Source organism: Mytilus galloprovincialis, chromosome 8, assembly GCF_965363235.1.
Source record: "Mytilus galloprovincialis chromosome 8, xbMytGall1.hap1.1, whole genome shotgun sequence".
NCBI lineage: Eukaryota > Metazoa > Mollusca > Bivalvia > Mytilida > Mytilidae > Mytilus > Mytilus galloprovincialis.
Window position 1 is genome coordinate 7143407 of NC_134845.1, and position 26777 is coordinate 7170183.

The window sequence follows — 26777 nt, forward strand, 5'->3', positions numbered from 1 at the left end:
ATGTTGACTTATTTGTAAATCTTACTTTGATGAACATTATTGCTGTTTACAGTTTATCTCTATCTATAATAATATTCAAGATAATAACCAAAAACAGCAAAATTTCCTCAAAATTACCAATTCAGGGGCAGCAACCCAACAACGGGTTGACCAATTCATCTGAAAATTTCAGGGCAGATAGATCTTGACCTAATAAACATTTTACGCTATGTCATATTTCCTCTAAATGTTTTGGTTTTTGAGTTATAAGCCAAAAACTGCATTTTACCCCTATGTTCTATTTTTAGCCGTGGCGGCCATCTTGGTTGGTTGACAGGGTCACGCCACACATTTTTTAAACTAGATACCCCAATGATGATTGTGGCCAAGTTTGGGTCAATTTGGCCCAGTAGTTTCAGAGGAGAAGATTTTTGTAGAAGATTACTTAGATTTATGAAAAATGGTTAAGAATTGACTATAAAGGGCAATAACTCCTAAAGGGGTCAACTGACCATTTCGGTCATGTTGACTTATTTGTAGATCTTACTTTGATGAACATTATTGCTGTTTACAGTTTATCTCTATCTATAATAATATTCAAGATAATAACCAAAAACAGCAAAATTTCCTTAAAATTACCAATTCAGGGGCAGCAACCCAACAACGGGTTGACCGATTCATCTGAAAATTTCAGGGCAGATAGATCTTGACCTGATAAACATTTTACGCTATGTCATATTTCCTCTAAATGTTTTGGTTTTTGAGTTATAAGCCAAAAACTGCATTTTACCCCTATGTTCTATTTTTAGCCGTGGCGGCCATCTTGGTTGGTTGACAAGGTCACGCCACACATTTTTTAAACTAGATACCCCAATGATGATTGTGGCCAAGTTTGGGTCAATTTGGCCCAGTAGTTTCAGAGGAGAAGATTTTTGTAGAAGATTACTTAGATTTATGAAAAATGGTTAAGAATTGACTATAAAGGGCAATAACTCCTAAAGGGGTCAACTGACCATTTCGGTCATGTTGACTTATTTGTAGATCTTACTTTGCTGAACATTATTGCTGTTTACAGTTTATCTCTATCTATAATAATATTCAAGATAATAACCAAAAACAGCAAAATTTCCTCAAAATTACCAATTCAGGGGCAGCAACCCAACAACGGGTTGACCGATTCATCTGAAAATTTCAGGGCAGATAGATCTTGACCTGATAAACATTTTTACTCCTGTCAGATTTGCTCTAAATGCTTTGGTTTTTGAGTTATAAGCCAAAAACTGCATTTTACTCCTATGTTCTATTTTTAGCCGTGGCGGCCATCTTGGTTGGTTGACCGGGTCACGCCACACATTCTTTAAACTAGATACCCCAATGATGATTGTGGCCAAGTTTGGTTCAATTTGGCCCAGTAGTTTCAGAGGAGAAGATTTTTGTAAAAGCTAACGACGACGGACGACGGACGCCGGACGCCAAGTGATGAGAAAAGCTCACTTGGCCCTATGGGCCAGGTGAGCTAAAAACAAGATGCAAACGTCATAGGGCACAACTACATGTAGCACAATTCTGAGCAACCGGTTTTGTCCATATCAGGTCAAACGTGGAAAGTATTTACAATGAAATCAGATAAAATTGTATTCCGTTATCTTTCTTCTAGTGAAGTTCGTTCCTTCTCGTTGTCTCTACAAGATCGATATAATGAGATTCTTAACAAATTGTATCTTTGTCTGTAGTTTTCTTAATAGAAAATATTATATCTTCTCCCATTCTGTTCTCTCAATCAAAATATCGTCTTTCATTCCAATATATGTTGACGATACCATCATTAACACGTTATTATCTTTATAACTGATCAGAACTTTGACCTCAACTTATCTTTTCAAATCCCACTTCGACAGAGAAGTCATCTTTGTATATCTTGTGAACCTTCTTTTTGTGTGGATTATCGAGTTCATCCCTAGGTAATAATAATCTGTAATACGAGAAAAAAAATTAAGCAGAATCTGAAGATGTGGTCAACTTATTGAAAAATAAAAGGTGTTATTCCTTAACCTGATTTCACTAATCTACCAGAGGAATGGATAAGTGTTACAACAAATAATATCGATTTTATTATATATATACGAAATCTATAAACAACACCTTCATCTTATTAGAAAAGTGATATTTCCTAAGAAAGACGATTTCGTCAACATGTTCAAGTACAGTTAAACTTTTAAACCATTTTTGTATCTAGGAAATATTTAATTACTAGTTTAAGGAAATATTTTATTAAAAAAAAATATGATCCTATGATGTATCTATTATACATAAATTACGTTTAAAGCAATAATAGAGGAATGATTTTTAAAAAACGTGTGTGTAGTTCTTTAGTATAACATCAAAAACAGGGATATATCTGGTATTGAGGAAGAAAGATAACCACTTATTAGATGAACAGCACATATATTCGTGTTTAGTATGTCTATATTGTTTTGACATCTCTATAGTTACATAGAAATAATGTCCTGTCCACTATTTTTTTGTACAAATCTATTGATCCTCAAAGTTAATATACAGTCATACAATAGGTCATGACATTGATTAACCAGAGTAAATACAATTTACGTACATAAGAACTTTACGTAACACATTTAGTTACTTGCCCTTGAAACTTCAAAAGTAAATCAGTAGATTTAGCTTCAAGTTTGGATTATTATGGATATAGATTTAAGCTTTCAGATTCAATTACTTTAGAGATACTTAACTCAAACTGTACGACTTCCACACTACTATTAACTTCATATAATCAAATCACAGCATATAATATAAAAATAAATATATTTTGCAACTTTCCAATACAACGATTGTCTAAATAAAAAACGCACTTCTAGTACTTTTTTAAAGTACTCAAATAAAAACAAATACTATACACTGAGATAGCAATGACATGCCTAGTGCGTAACAAATACTATACACTGAGATAGCAATGACATGCCTAGTGCGTAACAAATACTATACACTGAGATAGCAATGACATGTCTAGTGCGTAACAAATACTATACACTGAGATAGCAATGAAATGCCTAGTGCGTAAAAAATACTATACACTGAGATAGCAATGACATGCCCAGTGCGTAACAAATACTATACACTGAGATAGCAATGACATGCCCAGTGCGTAACAAATACTATACACTGAGATAGCAATGACATGCCCAGTGCGTAACAAATACTATACACTGAGGTAGCAATGACATGCCTAGTGCGTAACAAATACTATACACTGAGGTAGCAATGACATGCCCAGTGCGTAACAAATACTATATACTGAGATAGCAATGACATGCCCAGTGCGTAACAAATACTAAGTACTATACACTGAGATAGCAATGACATGCCTAGTGCGTAACAAATACTATACACTGAGGTAGCAATGACATGCCCAGTGCGTAACAAATACTATACACTGAGATAGCAATGACATGCCCAGTGCGTAACAAATACTATACACTGAAGTAGCAATGACATGCCTAGTGCGTAACAAATACTATACACTGAGATAGCAATGACATGCCCAGTGCGTAACAAATACTATACACTGAGATAGCAATGACATGCCCAGTGCGTAACAAATACTATACACTGAGATAGCAATGACATGCCCAGTGCGTAACAAATACTATACACTGAGATAGCAATGACATGCCTAGTGCGTAACAAATACTATACACTGAGATAGCAATGACATGCCCAGTGCGTAACAACTACTATACACTGAGATAGCAATGACATGCCCAGTGCGTAACAAATACTATACACTGAGATAGCAAGGACATGCCCAGTGCGTAACAAATACTATACACTGAGATAGCAATGACATGCCCAGTGCGTAACAAATACTATACACTGAGATAGCAATGACATGCCCAGTGCGTAACAAATACTATACACTGAGAGAGCAATGACATGCCTAGTGCGTAACAAATACTATTCACTGAGATAGCAATGACATGCCTAGTGCGTAACAAATACTATACACTGAGATAGCCTAGTGCGTAACAAATACTATATACTGAGATAGCAATGACATGCCTAGTGCGTAACAAATACTATACACTGAGATAGCAATGACATGCCTAGTGTGTAACAAAAGTAACAAAAGTATTCAAATATCTTCAAACACGAAAAGACAGCTCAGCAGACTTGAAAATCGCTTACAATTTACAATTTGTCATTATAATAGACAACAATGTACATGTATGTATGTTATGAAACTTATGGACGAAATGACCGACACAGAAATATAGTTAATCTTCATTCCGTGAAGGTATATAAAATATAAATAACGCATCAATTCCTAAAAAACGTACCTGTTATTTTCGATGAATGATGTATGGAACCAGAAGAAAAATGCACAATTATCATACACCTTTGGTACTTTCGACTGAAACAAAATACTATATTCATGACTAGCTAAACATGCATGTTGAAAAACTGTACTTAAAACATGTTAGGTCATAAAAGAAAGTATATATTTTCATTACTTCCTATTAGAAACAGGCCAATATAAATTATTAGATTTTCCGAGACTTCTTTCAATGTAGCATGATTAAGTCATTGCTACATGTATGTGTTCAACTTCCCACGGCAAATGTTATATAAACCAAGTTTTAAACTGTTAACGAGGCATTATAAGAAAACGACTAGATGAAGAGAGTTGACATCGGATAAGGGAAACAACTCTTATTGTAAGTAAGTATTGTAAGTCATTTCGGCGTCTTAGACCAGCTATAATTGAAACGGTTAGCAAACATAAATTTTATATAGATTAGACCGTTGGTTTTCCCGTTTGAATGGTTTTACACTAGTAACTTTTGGGCCCTTTATAGCTTGTTGTTCGGTGTGAGCCAAGCCTCCGTGTTGAAGGCCGTACATTGACCTATAATGGTTTACTTTTTTTTTTTTTTTTTTTTTTAAATAGTTATTTGGATGGAGAGTTGTCTCGTTGGCACTCACACCACATCTTCCTATATCTATAAATATATGGTTAACATTTAGTTATGAGAATGATAGAGTAGCATCTTTACTTTTCTATGTTTTGACCTATGTACTATTATTTGTGTGGTTGTCTTTTATTTTTTTAACCATGTCGTTGTCAGTTTATTTTCAATCTATGAGTTTGGCTTCCCCTCTGGTTTTTGCGCCCCTCTTTTAGAAAAAGGTAAAAGTTTGATTCCACCAAGCATTACGTTAAACCTTTTAATTACAATAAGGCAAAATAGTTATCACAGGTACCAGGCTTATAATGTAATACGCCAGACGCGCGTTTCGTCTACATAAAACATTTCACATTTATTGAAAAATTTAATACTCCTTTATTAGTTGGGAGGTCAAAGCGTTGACGGGAGCATATTTTCCTGAAGCGTGGAAGCAGCGAATATTTAAATGACGAGGAACAAAAACAAAAATCAAACTCATTCCTTGAATGTTTATTTGACAATCTTTTCCACAATATGAAAATTAATACACAGCTTCAATGTAGAAGTTGTAAGTTTATTTTAAGGTTATAATTGGGGAATGTTTCTGATTTATATCGAAAGTAGTTCGAGTAAACAATGTGTGAATACTTACAGATTTTGATGTGAATCGAACTTTGGTGTCGTTGTAAAGATCTGGGCAATTCAATATCTGAACGTCTATCTGGTTCTTCAAATTATTATGTCGAATCTAACAAAAGAAAAAAAAATGGTAGCTACTATTTGCAAATGATAATTCATACCATATGCATTTGTTAATTCTATATACACTATTTCAACGGTAAATCTACATATTGAATATAAATAAAAACAAGCAAATCAAGTTTAACAGACTTCTGGTGCATACCTTCTCCATTTAAGACAGTACACTGGATATGTCTCTTGACTTCACAAGCAATTGTATCATCGATTGTTTTTACTGTCATGAGCAACACGACTAATGTCTTAAGTGAAGTAAAAACAACATTCCACTTCCGAAGCACCGAGATTGAGCTTCTGTTTAAACAGGGTTATTTATTTTTCTGTGTAGTATTGTATTGACTATTGTTTTTCTCTTCGTCTTTTTAACTTTTGGACATGATACCGTCTGGTTTTTTTTTATAGAATAGTGGGTTTTTTTCGGTTACTCTTTGCTATCATCTTCCTGTTTTAACAGTTTTTAAAGACTATCTTTAAGAAATATCATTATTCGATAAAACAATGTCTTATTTCCTACTTCTTCACCATTGCTACTAAACCAAAAGCCTGTAACTTCAAAATGCAGTACCAAATATAATGATACTCGTCAAGATAAAAGAAAAAGATTGCCTACATTTTGGAAGATTCTTGCTACACATACCTGACAGTTTATCTGTTTTCCGAATTGTACCGTATGGACCTTTTCTTTGTTCTTGTAAATTTCCATCGATAAATCTGATCCATCTCCTTTTCCAATATCTAGAAAGAAATATCTTATTTTCATAGGCAGATTATAGCATCATAGAGTGCATACTGTAAAACAACTTATTTCCGCGGCTTTCGTAAGTAGAAAAATAACGCGAATATAAATTGTCGCGAATATGTAAAACTTGGATCTTTCAATATTAAACTACGTCATTTAAATGATAAACTCACGAAATTAAATAGCCGCGCGATTGACTAGTAAGGGAAAAACGCGAAATAAAGTACCAAGGAGTAAACAAAGACTCACAAAACCAAAGGACATTCACATGAACAGTTAGAAATAATAATTAAGAAACAACACGAACTCCACTAAAAACCGGGAGTGAAATCAGGTAAAAATTGACGAAAAAGAAAAGAATAAACTGAATAAGTGATATGCGTATGCTATTAACAATAATGTATTTTGATAGGTTTGGATGAATTTAAACGATAATTGTACTTAAAGGTCTTATAAGTAAGAACAAAATATTTTAACACATATTAGCATCATTTGTTTACGTGTCTTTGTTGTGATGATTTTCGATTTCACTATCGTGTATTTTTCCCGTAAAATGCTGATATTCTTACGTCATCGTTCTATGATGTCGGTAGCTCATTCATAACCAGATGCTCCGCAGGGCGTAGCTTTATACGACCGCAGAGGTTGAACCCTGAACGGTTAGGGCAAGTATGGACACAACATTCAAGCTGGATTCAGCTCTAAATTTGGATTGTGATTAAATAGTTGACACAGCATAGGTTTCTGACACAGAATGAATGTGTTCTAATGAACTTAAAATTTTTGGTTCTCTTAGAGCAATTCACTATGCTGTTGAATATTAATCCTCTCAAAAAAATGTTTGAAGAAATTTTCTTTTTTATTTATGAAATTTCAAATGAGAAAAATTGAACCCAATTTTTTTAATCACATCCCCCTTTCCCTTATTCCAAAACTAATCTCAATTAAAATTTCTAATGGAGTTTGCAACAATAACTACTCATTTAAATACATCATAAAATATTAAGATGTAAAAAAACTGCTTGTTATCACTGAATGGTAAAGATTATTTTAATTTATCAGTTGGTAGTAAAAAGTGAATATACATTGTATATTGTATATAACAAAGATTTAAGTTGATTCTGGACAAAGAAAGATAACTCCAATTAAAAAAAAATCTTGCTATTGCACAATATTTTGCAATTAGATATTTCTTGCTTACTATTCTGGACAAAGAAAGATAACTCTAATTAAAAAAAAATTTGATATTTCACAATATTGTGCAATTAGATATTTCTTGCCATTGCGCAATACTGTGCAATTGAAAAGACTTGCTATTGCACAATACTTAATATAATAATTTTAGATCCTGATTTGGACCAACTTGAAAACTGGGCCCATAATAAAAAATCTAAGTACATTTTTGGATTCAGCATATCAAAGAACTTCAAGATTTCAATTTTTGTTAAAATCAAACTAAGTTTAATTTTGGACCCTTTGGACTTTAGTGTAGACCAATTTGAAAACAGGACCAAAAATGAAGAATCTACATACACAGTTAGATTTGGTATATCAAAGAACCCCATTTATTCAATTTTTGATGAAATCAAACAAAGTTTAATTTTGGACCCCGATTTGGACCAACTTGAAAACTGGGCCAATAATCAAGAATCTAAGTACATTTTTAGATTCAGCATATCAAAGAACCTAACTGATTCATTGTTTGTCAAAATCAAACTAAGTTTAATTTTGGACCCTTTGGACCTTAATGTAGACCAATTTGAAAACGGGACCAAAAGTTAAGAATCTACATACACAGTCATGACAGTTAGATTCAGCATATCAAAGAACCCCAATTATTCAATTTTGATGAAATCAAACAAAAGTTTAATTTTGGACCCTTTGGGCCCCTTATTATGTTGGGACCAAAACTCCCAAAATCAAACCCAACCTTTCTTTTATGGTCATAAACCTTGTGTTTAAATTTCATAGATTTCTATTAACTTATACTAACGTTATGGTGCGAAAACCAAGAAAAATGCTTATTTGGGTCCCTTTTTGGCCCCTAATTCCTAAACTGTTGGGACCTAAACTCCCAAAATCAATACCAACCTTCCTTTTGTAGTCATTAACATTGTGTTTAAATTTCATTGATTTCTATTTACTTAAACTAATGTTATTGTGCGAAAACCAAGAATAATGCTTATTTGGGCCCTTTTTTGGCCCCTAATTCCTAAACTGTTGAGACCAAAACTCCCAAAATCAATCCCAACCGTTCTTTTGTGGTCATAAACCTTGTGTCAAAATTTCATAGATTTCTATTAACTTAAACTAAAGTTATAGTGCGAAAACCAAGAAAATGCTTATTTGGGCCCTTTTTGGCCCCTAATTCCTAAAATGTTGGGACCAAAACTCCCAAAATCAATACCAACCTTCCTTTTGTGGTCATAAACCTTGTGTTAAAATTTCATAGATTTCCATTCACTTTTACTAAAGTTAGAGTGCGAAAACTAAAAGTATTCGGACGCCGGACGACGACGACGACGACGACGACGACGACGACGCCGACGCCAACGTGATAGCAATATACGACGAAAATTTTTTCAAAATTTGCGGTCGTATAAAAAAGCATATGACGTGGGAGTACGATCGGAACAGCCCAAACAATATATTTTTATATTTTACCACGAGTGTGTGCTCACAGCGCTTGCAGAACGTCATGTTAGAATTTTCATGCTAGACATTAGACAATGATTTAAAACAATGACTGTTGATATATTAACCGCAGAAACTTTTTGGACAAAAGAAAACAAGACATGTTCATTAACCAATGAAAAATATGCACCTGATGTTGAATGATCCCTTTTAAGTATTTACAGTTAGTTTTTATAATAATACAAATTTCTAAAAGCTTATAAATACTGAAAGGCAGATTTGGTGTCCTTGGTTGTTACTTGTTTCAATAGAAATGATAATTGAAAAATATAAACAACTAATAAGTCAAGTAAGTGTCACAAAAATGTTATCATTATCAACTCAGTAGATGATTTTCAACATATTCTTGTTTTTCAAAGGTCACTTGCATTGGATGTCACTTTATCCGGATATTAGTATAGTGAAACATTATATAGAATCGACATTTAAAGATTGACACTTGTTTGGAATACCACATGAATTTCAAATTAGGACACAGAAGTACAAACAATAGACCATCAACTCTGAAAACCAAAAGTAAAATAGAAACATGGATTACGAAAAATATGCAGGGGCGACATCAGAGTGTGAAGAGAACTTGCTTCTTGCAAGACACTTTCAGTGAAAACAATTTGATATGAAGACAATCTTTTGTTTTAGTTTTTTTTTTTTTTTTTTTGAAATTTAAAACATGAGGCATTTGCCTCATTTGCCTCAATGTAGTTACGGCCCTGGATGAACTTCATGCGTCGCTAACTATAATTGTTACACACATCATTATTATTTACCATTCAAACATTCACCCAAAACTAAAAAGTTAATTAGTACAAACATATTGAATATGAAGATAATTACATACCCATATAGCTTTTGCATATTATTTCAAGGTAATTTAGAAACAAAATATGTAACAGTTTTTTGAAATACTAATATACACTGTAATATGTGTAAGGTTATTTACCTCTGTACAAACTGCCAAGGTTTGTAAAAAAACACAATGCGTAAATTTTACCAAGACAAAATATTTACCTGCCATTATTGACTGTTATTTTGATACTCATGATTTTAAGGTTAATAACTGGCGAGCATGCCAAAAGCGGTAAGTTCCCCGACAGAATACCTTTCATTTATGCCTGTTATTTTGATACTAGTGATTTTTAGGTTAATAACTGGAGAGCATGCCCAAAGCGGTTAGTTCGTCCCCGACATAATACCTACCATTTATGCCTGTTATTTTGATACTTGTGATTTTCATGTTAATAATTGGCGGACATTCTCCATGTGGTTAGTTCGTCCCCGACAGAATACTTACCATTTATGCCTGTTATTTTGATACTAGTGATTTTCAGGTTAATTACTGGCGGACTTTCTCCATCGTAGTCTTTCTTTACATTCTCATAATAACCAACATATCTACTCTAAATAAAAGGAAAACATGTTTTCTGTTAAATTTAAACTTTCTCATTTATTATGCTTGATCATACAATAAAAAAAGTGTTGAATGTGCCAAAATATTGAAATATATCTATCCTTTACACGAACCAAAATATTTTGGCGTGAGGAAGACACTCTCAATCATACTTATGCCCTCATTAATGTGTATCTAGTACAAGGAACAATAAAATAAATTACACCCACTCTCTACTTGACAAACGATTGATTCAAGCACAAAAACAATAAGACAATTATTCAAATTACACACATACAATGCAGAACAAACACAAAAGCAATCATTTTTCTTTATAAACATTTATGAAAAGTTTAATTTACCTGACTTGGCGTTTCCACGCCTTGGAATGTTGTACCAACACTTAGGTCCGTTCTTCTTCCTCCAAAATAATCCAGACTACTCTGAAATCATTAATCAGAATATCATCATGTGATTAGACTTAAATATTAAGGCCGGATCAAGGATTTTAGGTTAAAGCGAGCTAAGTTAAATCTTCGACGAGAGGGGGGAGCGGATTTTGCAGTAAAATAATCCTTCTAGAGTGGTGTAATGTAGATATCTTGTCAAGCAAACCCATGTTTGCAAATTTTAGTGGACGCACGCCTGCCACAATCCCTCCTGAATCCGCCCCTAAACATTTATACTATATCATTCAGATCTTGTATAATATGCATTAAATATTTGACAATAGACAGTTGGCGAACAACAAAAGTTTAAGTTATAATTTAAATGAGTAAAAACGATGTTAGCGATATGTATTTGAACAAGCAACCAAAACATTTACAGTTAATCAAGCGTAACATTCAATGTACACAGATTGAAGAAGAGATGGTATGAGTGCCAATGACAACAAGTCACAATTTTTAAAAGCAAACCATGATTATAAGTACGGTTTTCAACACGGAGTCTTGCAATTGGCTCATACCAAACAGCAAGCTATAAAGGGCCCATAAACAAACGACACTACTGAACATCAGATTCCTGACTTAGGACAGGTGCATACAAATGCAGCAGGTTTAAACGTTTTAATAGATACCAACCTTATCTGAAACAATAGTGTAAAATCACAACATAGAAAGACACACTATTAAATATCAATTGAATTGCATTGGCTTAATAACATGCATTCTTGATGTTAGTTTCCGCTACCATTGTACTTTTTAAATTATCGAATACGATCAAATTGTTACATAAAGATTTACCAAGCATTTATTATAACACAGACAGAAACCCTATATAACACAATGTTTCAAACAACAGTATACATAAAGTGTGTGATCACAGATGTTTGAGGAACTGTAATAATTTGCTCAGCAAGTTCAGTATCCTGTATGTTTCACTGATGCATGAACAATGTATATGCATTATTCATTACTTAATTCAAGTTAATAGCAATCAAATCAATTGAAGTAAACATCCATTACGTGCCACCATGAACCATTATTCATAAACCTATAATTGCTGTTGATCGGTTTTATAACTGCATAAGAAGTACATATCAATGTATTAAATACATATTTAATTCGACGCCATGGAATATTTCTCCGATTATATATTGAGTAATGGACGATGAAAATGCGGATACGTAGAACCAGATATTGAATGTTTAATGAGACCATTTCTCGGTCAGTAAACATTTCTGTAATTTTATTATTATTGACTATTGCTTATAATATATGATAATATTTGTTTGCCTAAACGAAAGTTGTCCCATTTTGTCGTAGCCTTTACAGGCATCTTGAAGTCAGTATACAATACGATATGGGTTTTGCACATTTTTGAAGGCCATACCAGTGAACTATTATAGTTGCTAACTTCTATGCCAATTGGTTTCTGATGGATATTTGTCTCTTTGGCAATCATACCACATCTTCTATTTTTTTTTATATTTTACTATTATCAGTTTAAAATAACATAAGAAAAGAACAAACTAATAAATTAGTCTACAGTTAATATGCACATTACTAAAAGACCCCGTCTACCTGCAGTACGGGCCTTACATTACAACAAACCCCAACCTGACAGGATAATAAGTTGCTGTCCATAGCCCCAGTCAATCCATATTAAGCTAACTGCACGGAAAATGTCCTCCAAGTACATTTCATGGTCCCCGTTCTACCCTTTCCTCCGTTACAATGGACAGCTATAACATTAATACCAACGACCTCTGTCTCTTTAAACATGTCACAGTCTACCAACCAAGTACAGATTATGGTCCCGGTTCTACCTTTCCCTCCTTTACAATGGACAGCTATAACATTAATACTAACCTCTGCCTCTTTAAACATGTCACAGTCCACCAACCAAGTACATATCATGGTCCCCGTTCTACCTTTCCCTCCTTTACAATGGACAGCTATTACATTTCTGTCATCCTCTGATAGCCACTCACGTACATTCTTACAAAACTTTATCAAATCTCTGAAAATAATTATCAAGATAAGCATTAATATTGAGTTAAATAATTGAACAAATCCTTCGTGATTGAAACTGTATTTTTGGATTAATATTTTAGTATTAGGTACTTAAAGCAAATACAGAAAGGCGGGATGCAGTAGCAGGGGTTTTATTGTTTGATTTGATGTTAAAAAAAAGAACTACCAAAAGGAAAATTCAAAGAAAAGAGTGTGCGTCGTGAATGAACCGTCATTACATGCCAAAAGAAAATGACAGCTGGGGACACGAATTGCCCCTCTCAAGCTTGCTTTTTCAAACGAAAGGGTTTGGACAGATAGACTGACGGACGGACGGAAAGATGGAAGGACAGATGCCAGGTCAAGGGTAACACGTAAAGCCATCTTTCGACTTATTGTGGGGCATAAAAAGTGACAAAAAGACAAACAAAAGTGCACGAGGCACTTCACAGAAAATAAAAAACATAATGGATGAGCGCAGGTACTGTTAACGATAGGAACCTTGAAAGCCATTGCATTAATGGCCTGACCTTAACCAAAACTTCGCCCTTCCCCAATTTCTCAGCATCATAAAAAAAGTTAATATGTTTCTTACATTGACCTTATAATATATACTTAAAGGAACATTGCGTTTAGGCCCATTAATACAATATTTTTTTATGACTGACCTAATATTGTCTTTATACTGCAACTTAATTGAATATACAGTACTGATAGTTTTTGTCGAGCCTGCGACTTTTGTCGCAGAAAGCTCGACATAGGGATAGTGATCCGGCGGCGGCGGCGGCGGTAGCTCACATGTTACGAAGTTTCCGTCAATCCCATGTCGAATGTCGCTGACCTCATTTTCACGGTTCAGTGACTACTTGAAAAAAAAGTTAGGATTTTTAGTAATGTTAATTTCTTTTTTATTATAAGTAATAGAATAACTTAATTTGTAATGTGCGTACCTTGCAAGGTTCTCATGTCCGTCAAACAGTTCAAAGTTGACCTCGACCTCATTTTGTGGATCAGTGGACAAGTTTAATAAGTCAATAAATCTCAGATACTATAAAAAAAAAAATCCCGTATGTTCGGTGTATGGATGGACTGTAAGGTGTACATGTCCAAGTGGCAGGTGTCATTTGACCTTGACTTCATTGTCATGGTTCAGTGGTTATAGTTAAGTGTTTGTGTTTTTGGTCTTTTTTTCTTGTACTGTGTGCAATAGGTCTACAATATTTGGTGTATGGAATGATTGTAAGGTGTACATGTCCAAGTGGCAGGTGCCATCTGACCTTGACCTCATTTTCATGGTACAGTGGACAATGTTTAGTTTTCTTGGTAAATATAAAAAAGAAGATGTGGTATGATTGCCAAATGAGACAACTGTCCACAAGAGATCAAAATGACTTAGACATTAACAACTATAGGTCACCGTACGGCCTTAAACAATGCGCAAAGCCCATACCGCATAGTCAGCTATAAAAGGCCACGATAAGACAATGTAAAACAATTCAAACGAGAAAACTAACGGCCGTATTTATATAAAAAAGAAATGAACGAAAAACAAATATGTAACACATAAACAAACGACAACCACTGAATTACAGGCTCACTGATGAGTCTTATGTAGACGAAACGCGCGTCTGGCGTATAAAATTATAATCCTGGTACTCTTGATAACTATCCTGACTTGGGACAGGCACATACATAAATAACGTGGCGGGGTTAAACATTTTAGCGGGATCCCAACTAGTTACAGTATAAATGCATAAATGTAGACTAATGTAAACGCTGGTATTACTTTACAAAATAGTATTACTGCTGTAATAAAGTTAACTTACTCAAGGATTGGAACGTTATGATCATCTATAAACAAACGTTCTACTCGTCCATGGAATTTACTAGGGTCGTAATTACGTTCACCTGAAAAATAGATGATACTAAAATTGAGAATGGAAATGGGGAATGTGTCAAAGAGACAACAACCCGACCATAGACGGACAACAGCGGAATGTCACCAATAGGTCTTCAATGCAGCGAGAAACTCCCGGACCACCCGGAGGCGTCCATCAGCTGTCCCAATTACAAATATCTATACTAGTTCATTAATGGACGTCATAACAAACTCCGAGTTATACACAAGAAACAAAAATTAAAAGTCATACAAGACTAACAAAGACCAGAGGATCCTGACTTCGGACAGGAGCAAACATGCGGTATGGTTTTTGCAAAACGTCAACAAACATGCTGTTTGGTACATGTATTTGCGTAATGTCAACTATATTCTAGCTAGAACGAACACTATGTATAAGTGTCAAATTATTTTGGGTGACATTATACCAAAGAAACGACAGCTACTTTTCTAATCTAAAAATCATAACAGCTTGCCCTCTTCTTTGCCATCTTTCTCCTTTTTTAAGATTACAAAAAGCTGAAAAGTTAGGGCTTGTTGATTCCAGCACAGAAGTCCGTAATCTGTTTGTTTGATTGCTTTTCAATTAGGAATTATAAGTACATTATGTTTAGTTTCTGTCTCTTTGGTGACATCTGTCTATTGTAGTACATACTTACTGCATAAATCATAAACTCTGTAGTGATCTTTATGTTTTGTATCTAAAAATCGGGCCACATCCTATAATTGAAAAACATATATATTACTACAATAAATCTTTATTTCTATATATATTAGTTTGTTCTCCTTTAAAGCAATTATTGAATTGAATATTTTGTATCGTATTTTTTTTTAAATCTGAACTTAAACATTATCACAAACATTAAACTAAGTTAACGTAATCATGAAACTTAAAGGTTACTGGCTTTTACAGTTTCATTGCATATTAAATTTGAGAATCACTGATGAGTCTTGTGTAGACGAAACGGCGTATAGCGTACTACATTATAAGCCCTGTGTTTATGATAGCTATTTACAAACTCTTGGACGATAAAACTACCGACTGACGTATTATCTCCAAAGTTTTCACACATTCAATTCCTGTGCTGATATGAATGGTCATTTTTACATTTATTATTCATGGACTGTTAGCGTTTAATGCTTTGAAATTGCCAAGTTTAGTTGGCCTTACCAACTATTTTAGTTCGAGCGACACTGATGAGTCTCTCGTGTAATATAAGACTGGCGTACTAAATTATAACTCCGGTATCATTTTAACAAACACTTAGTTGAAACAACAGCTATTATAAACATATTAAGAGTATCATCAGTCCATTAGCAAACCCCAACGTGACACTTGCATGAAATATTTTTTAATGCGGCCATTTTAGCAAATTACACTCCAAAAATATTAAACACTTGTGTGTTTTTCTCTAAAAAAATATTAGAGAAGGTAAATAACGCACTACCTCCGTTATATATACTAACCTCAATAGGATTTCTGTATAGTTTCCTCACACCAGATGACGGAAATGACATAGCTATTACTCTTTCTATAAGATAAGGAGATATTTTTGAGCTATTACATATATACAACTTCTTTACAGTTTTTACTATAAAGTGGTATTTTGAAAAGCTTTTACTATTTTGCTACAATTGCGTCGATACTTCTTATAATGGACGTTCATTTCCCGATGGTACATGTACATGTTTACCAGTAACCGGATGCATTGCGTCAGAATTGGTACGTTAATACTACAACTTCCTAAGACAAAATTGACAGCAATACGGTTTAGAATTCTTTGTTCACGTCCTTTAATTTTTTAGAGTCATTAACGACTATGTTCTGGGCTGAGTCTCTCTATTTGTTCTCGAGTGTGCATGATGAAGGTTGTTCCATACGTGTCCTGAGCATTGAAATATGTACTACAGTGGCGGGTCCAAGGGAGGGGGGGTCCGGGGGTTGGAACCCCCCTTTTTTTGGCCGATCAATGCATTTGAATGGGAGCATATAGTTGGAATCCCCCCCCTTTTACTCTGTGTTGGGAACCCCCCCCCCCCCCCTTTTTAAATGGCTGGATCCGCCACTGTACCATACAAACGTGTTTGTATTTCCATATTTAAACACGTACATGATGATGCTCTGGAATGTTTTGTCCATGCAGATAATACAAAAGTCATAAATAACATAAATAACATAAATAACATAAATAAGAGTATTTCTTCTTTACATTTACAGGTTCATTTGATATGTTCCATTCTTTTTCATCCACGACTAAGCTGTGTCTTTAACAAAATATGTTCCTGAAGGTTAAATCTTCAAGTGCTAGTAATTAACTTTCATTTTCCAATAAACATTCGTACCTGTAACGTAACAGAGATCCAGATCGAATCCATCTTTCTGGTACCTCCTTTTATTTTGGGATACAGTTTGTCTAGCAGCTTTCGTAAAGTGACGATACTGTTGGACCATGATGTATATAGACCGGAATATTCTAACAATTCTTAACCCTCGTCCAATTACTGGAAGTCTAGAAGGAAATTGAAGGATGATTAATTATACTGGTGTAAACAATATCTTACTTTGTTTTCAATCTTACTAAGTGCAAAATGTTATATAAATAAAAGAGGAAGTGGGGTTTGTGTTTACGAAAAGACAACTGGATTAACCAATAAACACGTCTAAATGTCATTGTATGTTCAGTTTATGTATTCTATTTAGTTTAAGGTTTGATCGAAATAATGGAAGCAGGAAAATCGATCAGATTTTTATGTAACATCACATTCTATTTTCATGCACAATTGTTGTAATTTTCATCTAACATCTATGCCAATTTTATTACAATTAAATTTGAGTCCAGTATTTTACATTTTCTTATATATATATGTCACGATATCACAGTAGCATGGGTTCGAATCCCGGCGAGGGAAGAACCAAAAATTTGCGAAAGCAAATTTACAGATCTAACATTGTTGGGTTGATGTTTAGACGATATATATACCCGTACGATTCTACAAATTAAGAAATTATTGGATTGTATTATCGATCAGCATCATCGTGTTCAAATGCATTCATAGAGTTTTAGTTCAAAGGGTGATGCGACTAGAATACAGTTATCTATTATAAGACATCGATATTAGAACAATAACACGAAATGTATCGCATCGAAGTCATGAAGACTGAGTCAAGATAGTTGCTTTACTTTATCAAATATATATAAGAAGATTTGGTATAAGTGCCAATGAGACAACTCTCTATCCAAGTCATACTTTGTAAAAGTAAACCATTATAGGTAAAAGCACGGTTTCAAAACGGAGCATTTGCTCATACCGGACAATTCTAATTCAAGTTTTCTTAGGGACAACATCAAAAGTTCAATGAAGGATAAAAAACTTAATTCACATAGTTTTTTCACTGACCCCCACACCCCCCCCCCCCTCTTAACTTAATTTGGGAAAAATTGATTGACCAATAGGGATATATGTAAAATCGATTTTAGATTTACCAAACTTGCAGCAATGTTGACCCCGCCCCCCCACCCCCAAACTATTTGATTTAAGTTTTTTATCCTACATCGATCTTTTGATGTCGTTCCTTAGGGGTAGCAGATACACGAAAGACATTATTTTAGATCTTGGCAGCTGTGATTCTTATTTCGGTACAAGTTACATAAATTTGTAACTAAAATTAATAGCAAATGCATAAAAAATACAATTCATCAACATAACTTACGATCTGAAATAATAGAACCGCTTGTTAATAATTGTAAAGTTATATTTTTTTGAAAAAAATGAATTTCCGGGATAAGAGTATTTCGTAAGAGTAAATTGTTGGGCTAAAAGTAAATCCCGGGTAGTGTTTAACAGACGTTTCCTGATACACCGCTTATCAGGTAATCTGCATATTGATACATTAAATGTGAAATATCAACTTTGGGTCACTTTATGGGGGGTTTGATCGAAGAAGAGAAGCGACTGAATCATTATAATGTGGTGAACAGTTGATAGTCTACAAAATAGGATAATCAATGCATTCGAATTGTACTTAGGTAGATATAGGAAGATGTGGTGTGAGGGCCAATGAGACAACTCTCCATCCAAATATAGGTGTTGGTTTTGTTTATAATATAACTTTTTATAACATTGTTTCCTTGCTTCACCGGCGAACTGAAAGAGGACTCCAGGTCAAACAAATATACATGTTACAACTGTTGTCTCATTGGCACTCATACCATATCTTCCTATATATATGTAAATATATAACTATAATTACCTGGAGTAGTCGTTTGTAGACACATCAACTGCAAAAGTTGCTACATCAAAGATGAATGTTGCAAACACTATAATCATATCAAGGACGTCCATCACACTCTTAAAAAATCTTTTTCTACAAAGAAATACAACTAAATTACTAACTTTCTTCGTATAATTCTAAGTTAATAACAATTAAACAGAAGTACGTTACAAAAATCCATTTAAAACAAATGAAAGTGGAGAAAGTTAAATCAAATTAAGAAAGGGCATCCATACGTTATTTCCTGCCAATTTATCTTACATACAATTGTTTCTAACGATCGCCTAAAAAAACTTTAAAAATGTCCGAGTAGAACTTTTTAATCGATTTTTTATTATAGCACCATAAGATTGTAAATAAATGCAGTTTTTCAAGAACGAAACACGTTTTTAATTTTATTCTTATGAGCATGGTACATGTACTTTTATTTTGACCAGGACAATAGCAACAAACTGACCTATGCAAATACGTTTAGTGTTTTAGAGTAACGACCCCAAATTGATGGAAAAGTGTATACCAATACACAACAAACAAGGCTCCGTGTTGAAGACATGGATGGAGAGTGTCTCATTGGTACTCATACATTTACCACGTCATCTTATATCTATTGACATATCAACTGCACGTTTACCACGTCATCTTATATCTATTGACATATCAACTGCACGTTTACCACGTCATCTTATATCTATTGACATATCAACTGCACGTTTACCACGTCATCTAATATAATTGACATATCAACTGCACGTTTACCATGTCATCTTATATCTGTTGACACATCAACTGCACGTTTACCACGTCATCTTATATCTATTGACATATCAACTGCACGGTTATCACGTCATCTAATATCTATTGACATATCAACTGCACGTTTACCACGTAATCTAATATCTATTGACATATCAACTGCACGTTTACCACGTCATTTTATATCTATTGACATATCAATTGCACGTTTACCACGTCATCTAATATCTATTGACATATCAACTGCACGTTTACCACGTCATTTTATATCTATTGACATATCAACTACACGTTTACCACGTCATCTAATATCTATTGACATATCAACTGTACGTTTACCACGTCATCTTATATCTATTGACATATCAACTGCACGAAATGTGTCTAGAGTTTTTCCAAAGCGTAACTACACGTACGTAAATTCAAATAAAAGCCAAACAGATTACAAACAGAGTCAAATAGGTCACATATTTATTGTCACATATGTGTTCAATCTCAGTTTTGAAAGCTGTCAAAATGAAACATACTTAAACAATTGGACGTGCTATGTGACCCAATCCAAATAACATGGACAAACAAGACAAATGTTGAACTTTTCTGCTACTACAGTTTTAGTAACCCGTCTTTTTTTCGCATATATAGTATCACTTAAAATAGAGAATATCGTATGGGTTTTCAATGCCACACTTGTAGCAACCCGACACACCAATAGTAATTCCAAGAGCTATGAATTTTTCACGAAACATAACTTAGTAAATATTAGGGGATTGATAAAAGCTAAGCAACCGTGACTGATATTGATATCAGCATGGATGTATAATAAAGCACGATTGTCATTAATTGTATTACACCTTCAATTTACCCTTATTTCTACAAAGTCTATAATAAGGTAAAGTATCGCATGCAAAATAGATTTTAGTACTTTTCTATCTCTACACTTATATGTCTTCGTTTACCTCATTTTTATAGTATCTGTAGTTTGCTGCTAATTGGTCATGAATATTTCATTAGCTTAAATTATGAATGGTTATTAAATACTGCTGTTATTAACAACACAATGTATTTGTTTAGTATTCGGAGCAGAATCTACGAAAATCAATGTGTTCAAACCTTGACATTTTACCAACATTTCCAACAATATTTTACGGTTGTTTAAAGAGATTATTGCATTTTTATCGAATAATATCTATTATGCGGGAAACTTACAATCGTGGTATCAACATTAATATGTACATGTATGTGTACCTTCTAACATAAGTTATTTGGGGAACGGTTATATATATCAACAATTCTTATGCTGTACTGTTATACCACTGTCCCAGGTTAGGGGGAGGGTTGGAATCCCGCTAACATGTTTAACCCCGCCACATTATTTATGTATGTGCCTGTCCCAAGTCAGGAGCCTGTAATTCAGTGGTTGTCGTTTGTTTATGTGTTACATATTTTTTCGTTCATTTTTTTACATGGCCGTTAGTTTTCTCGTTTGAATTGTTTTACAATGTCTTATCGGGGCCATATATAGCTGACTATGCGGTATGGGCTTTGCTCATTGTTGAAGACCGAACGGTGACCTGTAGTTGTTAATGTCTGGTGTCATTTTGGTCTTTTGTGGATAGTTGTCTCATTGGCAATCATATGTTCCTATTGAAACCAATATGTTTTACACTTTATTCCGCGATGAACAAATACAGTCTAGAATATATTACCAACATTTGGAACTAACATAATAAGGGAACTTTAGTTAAATGACAAAAGATCAGCTGAAACGAGCAATATATTCAACTTACCCCTTGACAAATATTCGAACGAATATTTCCAGTACGAAGTAAGCAATGATTGCCCTCGAAACTAATTCTATTCTGTAAGATGTTTCATCATCTTCACTGAAGACAGTAACTTCAACGATAACTAAAGTAATATCGGTTAGAATCAGGACAACTGTAAATATCCGGAACGCAATATGTTCAATTACACCTTTCGCAGACTGTCTTAAAATCCTGAAAAGTAGAATATATAATTATACAGAACATTTAATTTAAGCGTAAAATACACAAAATGTCATTCTTTTTCCCCTTTAAACGAATAGTTTATATAGTATAAAATTGAGAATGGAAATGGGGAATGTTTCAAAGAGACAACAACCCGACCATAGAACAGACAACAGTAGAAGGTTACCAACAGGTCTTCAATGTAGCGGGAAATTCCCGCACTGGAGGCGTCCTTCAGCTGCCCCCTAAACAAATATATATACTAGTTCAGTGATAATGAACGCATTACTAAACTCAAAATTCTACATAAGAAACTAAAAGTTAAATTAATACAAGACTAACAAAGGCAGGAGGTTCCTGACTTGGGACAGGCGCAAAAATGCGGCGGAGTTACACATATTTATGAGATCTCAACCCTCCCCCTATACCTTTAGCCAATGTAGAAAAGTAAACGCATAACAATACGCACATTAAAAGTCAGTTCAAGAGAAGTCCGAGTCTGATTTACTCATCTTTACTAACAAACTTTCTTTAAATTCAAATGACTGGGAGTTCATGTATAGCAGGGGGACTGGTTTCAACTCGTATAGCTTTTATTCGATCTGATTGAGCTCACATAAAGCTTATTCTGTGTGTACCGTTATTACATGTATCAAAGAGAACACATGTGGGTAATGGGTAGCTAGATGGATATAAAAATGATGGAAGTTTAAATAATGCTTCTTTGAAAAACACCCTCTAGGTATCTTTTTCACAGTACTAGGCAACATAAAAACGTCTTACAATGGTCATCTTAAATCTCAATGCACACAATAGAATTCAGATGAAACATAGTTCCTACCCAAGTCTTGATTCAGGTTGTTTTTCTTTCCCATGGAATTCATCGTCTATAATAACATCCTGAAAAATTTGTTCGCTTTCGTCTTCAATATCCTTTCCATCGTTTATAACAACATCAACTAATTCTGCTTCATCGATTTTAGAAAAGCCATTCTTGAGGTGTTTGTTTTCTTCTTCTCTATTGTTTATAGCTGCTTTATCTCCTGAATTGTCAGTGTCCTTGACTGAGGAATCTGTGTTGTTGCTTTCGTCCATGACAATATCTGTGTCTGAAAACAGAGTTCACTCTTGTAATGGGAAAACTAATTGTGTGGGTTTATCCTTTAATAAATGTCATACCAGTAGTAACTCATTTGCAATTTATATATTAATTTCAATCACGATATAGATTTTAGAGTGATGCTGGTTTTCTAATAATAAAAAATAAGAATTCTTATTTACGGAGATTTATAGCTGATTGTAGAATTCATTGGGGAAAATTAATGGATGAACTCGCAATTGATTTTTCAAAAAAAAATCTAATTGCATTACAGCAAAATGTATGATATGTTTTTTGTTTGAAAAACACGCAACACTAACAACCTTTGATCTTACAGATAGCGTATGAGGATGACTCCGTACAGTTATACTAAAATGACTTCTGAGTAAAACAAACTACTATATCTTCAATAACTGTTAACATTTTTAGTATTCATTCAGTGCATTACACCATTATCATATAACGCTTAAAACATCAAAATGTAATTATCGAATCACAATGTGCAATGTCTATATTATGTCATTATGTCATAGATATTCAAAATCTATGGAGAAATTAATTGATTACTGCGTAATCTCATCCTAATGTGTAAATATCCACACTGTATGTAACTTTAGTGTGTATACTTCTCTGTACAAACTGTATAAAGTACATTATAATGGAACAAGCGGAATCTGATACAAGTCTAAGAAAGAAAGAATATTTGAGATAACCTCCTTGATCATTGTAACAACAAGACAAATAAACAAAAGCAGTCCGCATATTATTACATAGAAAAACACACCTGAACAACCTGATGAATAACCCTTATACAAATTTATATTGAATGCATGTGTTTCTAACTGTTCATTAATGTCAGACACCTGTCAATACAATATCTAATGAACCACTTTACCTAGTAGAGTACCAATAAAACTAAGTTTAAACAATCGTGAAAACCTTATGTGTATACTAAACCTCAGAGTACTAAACAGAGAGATGCTCTGAGCAGATTTATAAAATCTCTGAACATTCATATTACTTGTTGTACTTGATTGAACAGCATGGTTGCTTTTTTGTCGTGCTTTCATTGGAATGGTCATATTAATTGTAAATTAACTGTTTACAAAACTTTAATGACAATGGCAATGCTATTAGTAGCTACCGAAGACAAAAGGGTATTTACAACGCGATCTATATTTTCTTCACCCTTTTTTATTCTCCATCATTTATTTCTGCTCTTAAAAGTGTAAATCGAAATCGAGGAATTGAAGTAATTCCTATGAAATATTAGCTACGACCTGTCACTTGGCTGGGTGTGTTGTCTATTTTAGTGTAATCCAATGAAGCATTTGTGACTAATTCTTAATAATGAATCTAATTTAGTAAAGGATTTCCATCTTGTGTGAATTTAAGAAAGATGTGAAGACAACAACCCAACAAAACAGACAATTACCTGACATCTTTTTATAGATCAACAAACGGCCAATGTTCCTTTGTTTCGAATATAAATGATATACAATTTATATTCAATGTAATAGATCCGATATCTAGATTTGATATTTACCATAAACAATGACGATAATTTCATTTAATGAGTAGAAATATCCTCACTGTAAATCGTAGAGACGCCAGAATAAGACAGCTTTACAATAACAAATGATAGATCAAGTCATTTACAATATATATGAGAGTTGTCGATGGTAACCTATGTGTCAAAAGATAATTGTACTGTAACAATGCACAATGGTAAAGATAAGTAGCAGCATCTGTCATTTATCAACAGCCCCATTTATGGTATGTTTTCTATCATTTATGATTTAAAGGAAAAGGAAAAATTGATGCTTAGATTGTACGGTACTAGTAAACAATGCGCGTACTGTACTTACCATTCACAAATATAAAAATAAGGAGATGTGGTATGATTGCCTATGAAACATCTATCCATGTGATCCAGTGGATGTAATCAATTATTATATGCAACCATACGGCCTTCAACAATGAGAAACATCCATACGGTATGGTCAGCTAAAAAATCCCCTCAACATGAAAAACGATTCGTGTCAATTGAGAAAACTAGTGGACTAATTCATGACAAGACAAGACAATTTACGAAAAACATATTTGACAAACATGAACCAAGGACAACCACTCAACAAGAAGCTTCTGACTAAGGACAGGCACATAAAGAATGTGGCGGGGCTAAACGTGTTTGTGATCGTAAAACCTTCCCATAACCGGGAACAGTGGTGTAATAGTACAACATAAGAGCAAACTATAAAAAGATCTGTTTAAAAAAGGATTAACTCATCAGATTGATACAAATCACTATCTAAAAATATGAACTGAGATGAAACAGTGATGCCCTCTCGATTTGTTTAAACAAAACCGTACATGTTTAAAATATATCGGACAATAATTCCTCTCAAAATCATCGTTCCTTGATTTTACCGTTATTAATATACACGAAACAGCAACCCACAGAAAGAGACGTATCCTAGAAACAATCCTTCTCTTGTCATTCCCCAGTTTCATATCTTTAATAATAGATTTAAGAAATCGTCCCTTTACACATCAAGATGAAAAGCAATGCTCTCTATGTTTCCATGAGGAATGGCTGAAAAACTCACACCATGGTAATGGGAAACAGAATTACACTTTAAAGCAGCTCTATCGCAGCAATATCTAGGTCATGTAGGTTTCACGTGTCTTCTGTTTATTTGTATTGTTGGATGGTTGCTGTCTTATTGTTGCAAAACCTAGTTTTATAATAGCCATCGTGGACTCAATTGATTTTCTTTGATATTCACTAATTGATATCCGGTCCACATAACTTGAATGTAAAGGGACGGAAGCTGCTTATGAATATATTACAACCTTCCTATTTGATTTCAATGTATCACTTGGGATGTAAAAAGTAGGAAGCTACTTAAGAATAAATTACATCTTCCTATTTGATTTCTATGTAGTTATAAAGAATTCAATCATCATATTTCTATATAGCCAATGCAATAAGAACTGAACTGCGAATTGATGCTGTTAATCAATTAGTTTATACGTACACGAAACGGCTGCCAAATATACATACAGTTAACTTTTAATGTTAGTAAATATATAACACGTTTTACAAATACAATGTTGTTGTCACGTGAAGGGATAAAAATAGAAGGTTACAGCGTTCCTTTTTCTCTACTTCAAACTATATATAAATATAGATCTGGAACAAATACTGAATAAACTAAATATATCATGCATTACAAGGAAAGTGTACGAGAAAAGTAAGATATGTACCAACTATGATTTACTTACCGATAAAAGTAAAAGATATGGATTAATCTGTATAGTATACTTCCAATGCACTGTCCAGTTCGTTGTTAATCTGTATAGTATATTCCCAATGCACTGTCCAGTTCGTTGTTACAACAATACATTACACTATGAAGCATTCCATCATTATACAACAGTCCACACTGACCTATCTCCTATGAACTCTAAGTACATATCGTATTGCATACACTGTTAAAATGTTGACGTCTCTAATTGAATAAGGAATCATAAATTAAGCTAGTTTGTATATCACAGATCGATACCATCAATACCATCCATTGGGAAATACAGGACCGTGTATCAAGAATCCACATCAGCTGTTTAATATGGAAATAAACAAATTCAGTAATCAATGTATTTTATTTCTCGGAGAAGAATAACTCGCAGATTACATTGTATATTGAGGTAAACAATCCAATACAGCGATACTTTGAGTATCGATCGTGATAGCAATAGATTAAACCAGTTTGAAAATGTAAATAATTA

General features: G+C 33.7%; 1 protein-coding gene across 2 annotated transcripts; it reads right to left on the bottom strand.

Annotated features, from left to right (window-relative positions):
* Nucleotides 1-918: 918 nt before the first annotated feature.
* Nucleotides 919-26694, bottom strand: LOC143084965 (phosphatidylinositol 3,4,5-trisphosphate 3-phosphatase TPTE2-like). Of its 2 annotated transcripts, none has more exons than XM_076261060.1 (15): nt 26274-26694; nt 22728-23047; nt 21686-21895; nt 19125-19238; nt 17216-17382; nt 16340-16404; nt 15532-15592; nt 14802-14883; nt 12832-12982; nt 10882-10962; nt 10424-10529; nt 6337-6434; nt 5593-5688; nt 4332-4405; nt 919-1951 (listed from the first exon to the last, which is right to left on the bottom strand). In XM_076261060.1, the coding sequence occupies exons 2-15, from the start codon at nt 22979-22981 to the stop codon at nt 1846-1848; spliced, it is 1665 nt and encodes a 554-aa protein (XP_076117175.1). In that variant the 5' UTR covers nt 22982-23047; nt 26274-26694; the 3' UTR covers nt 919-1845. The 2 variants fall into 2 exon arrangements, with proteins under 2 accessions (XP_076117175.1, XP_076117174.1); XM_076261059.1 differs by having other exon boundaries at nt 22728-22995; nt 26274-26692.
* Between the last annotated feature and the right edge of the window lie 83 nt (nt 26695-26777).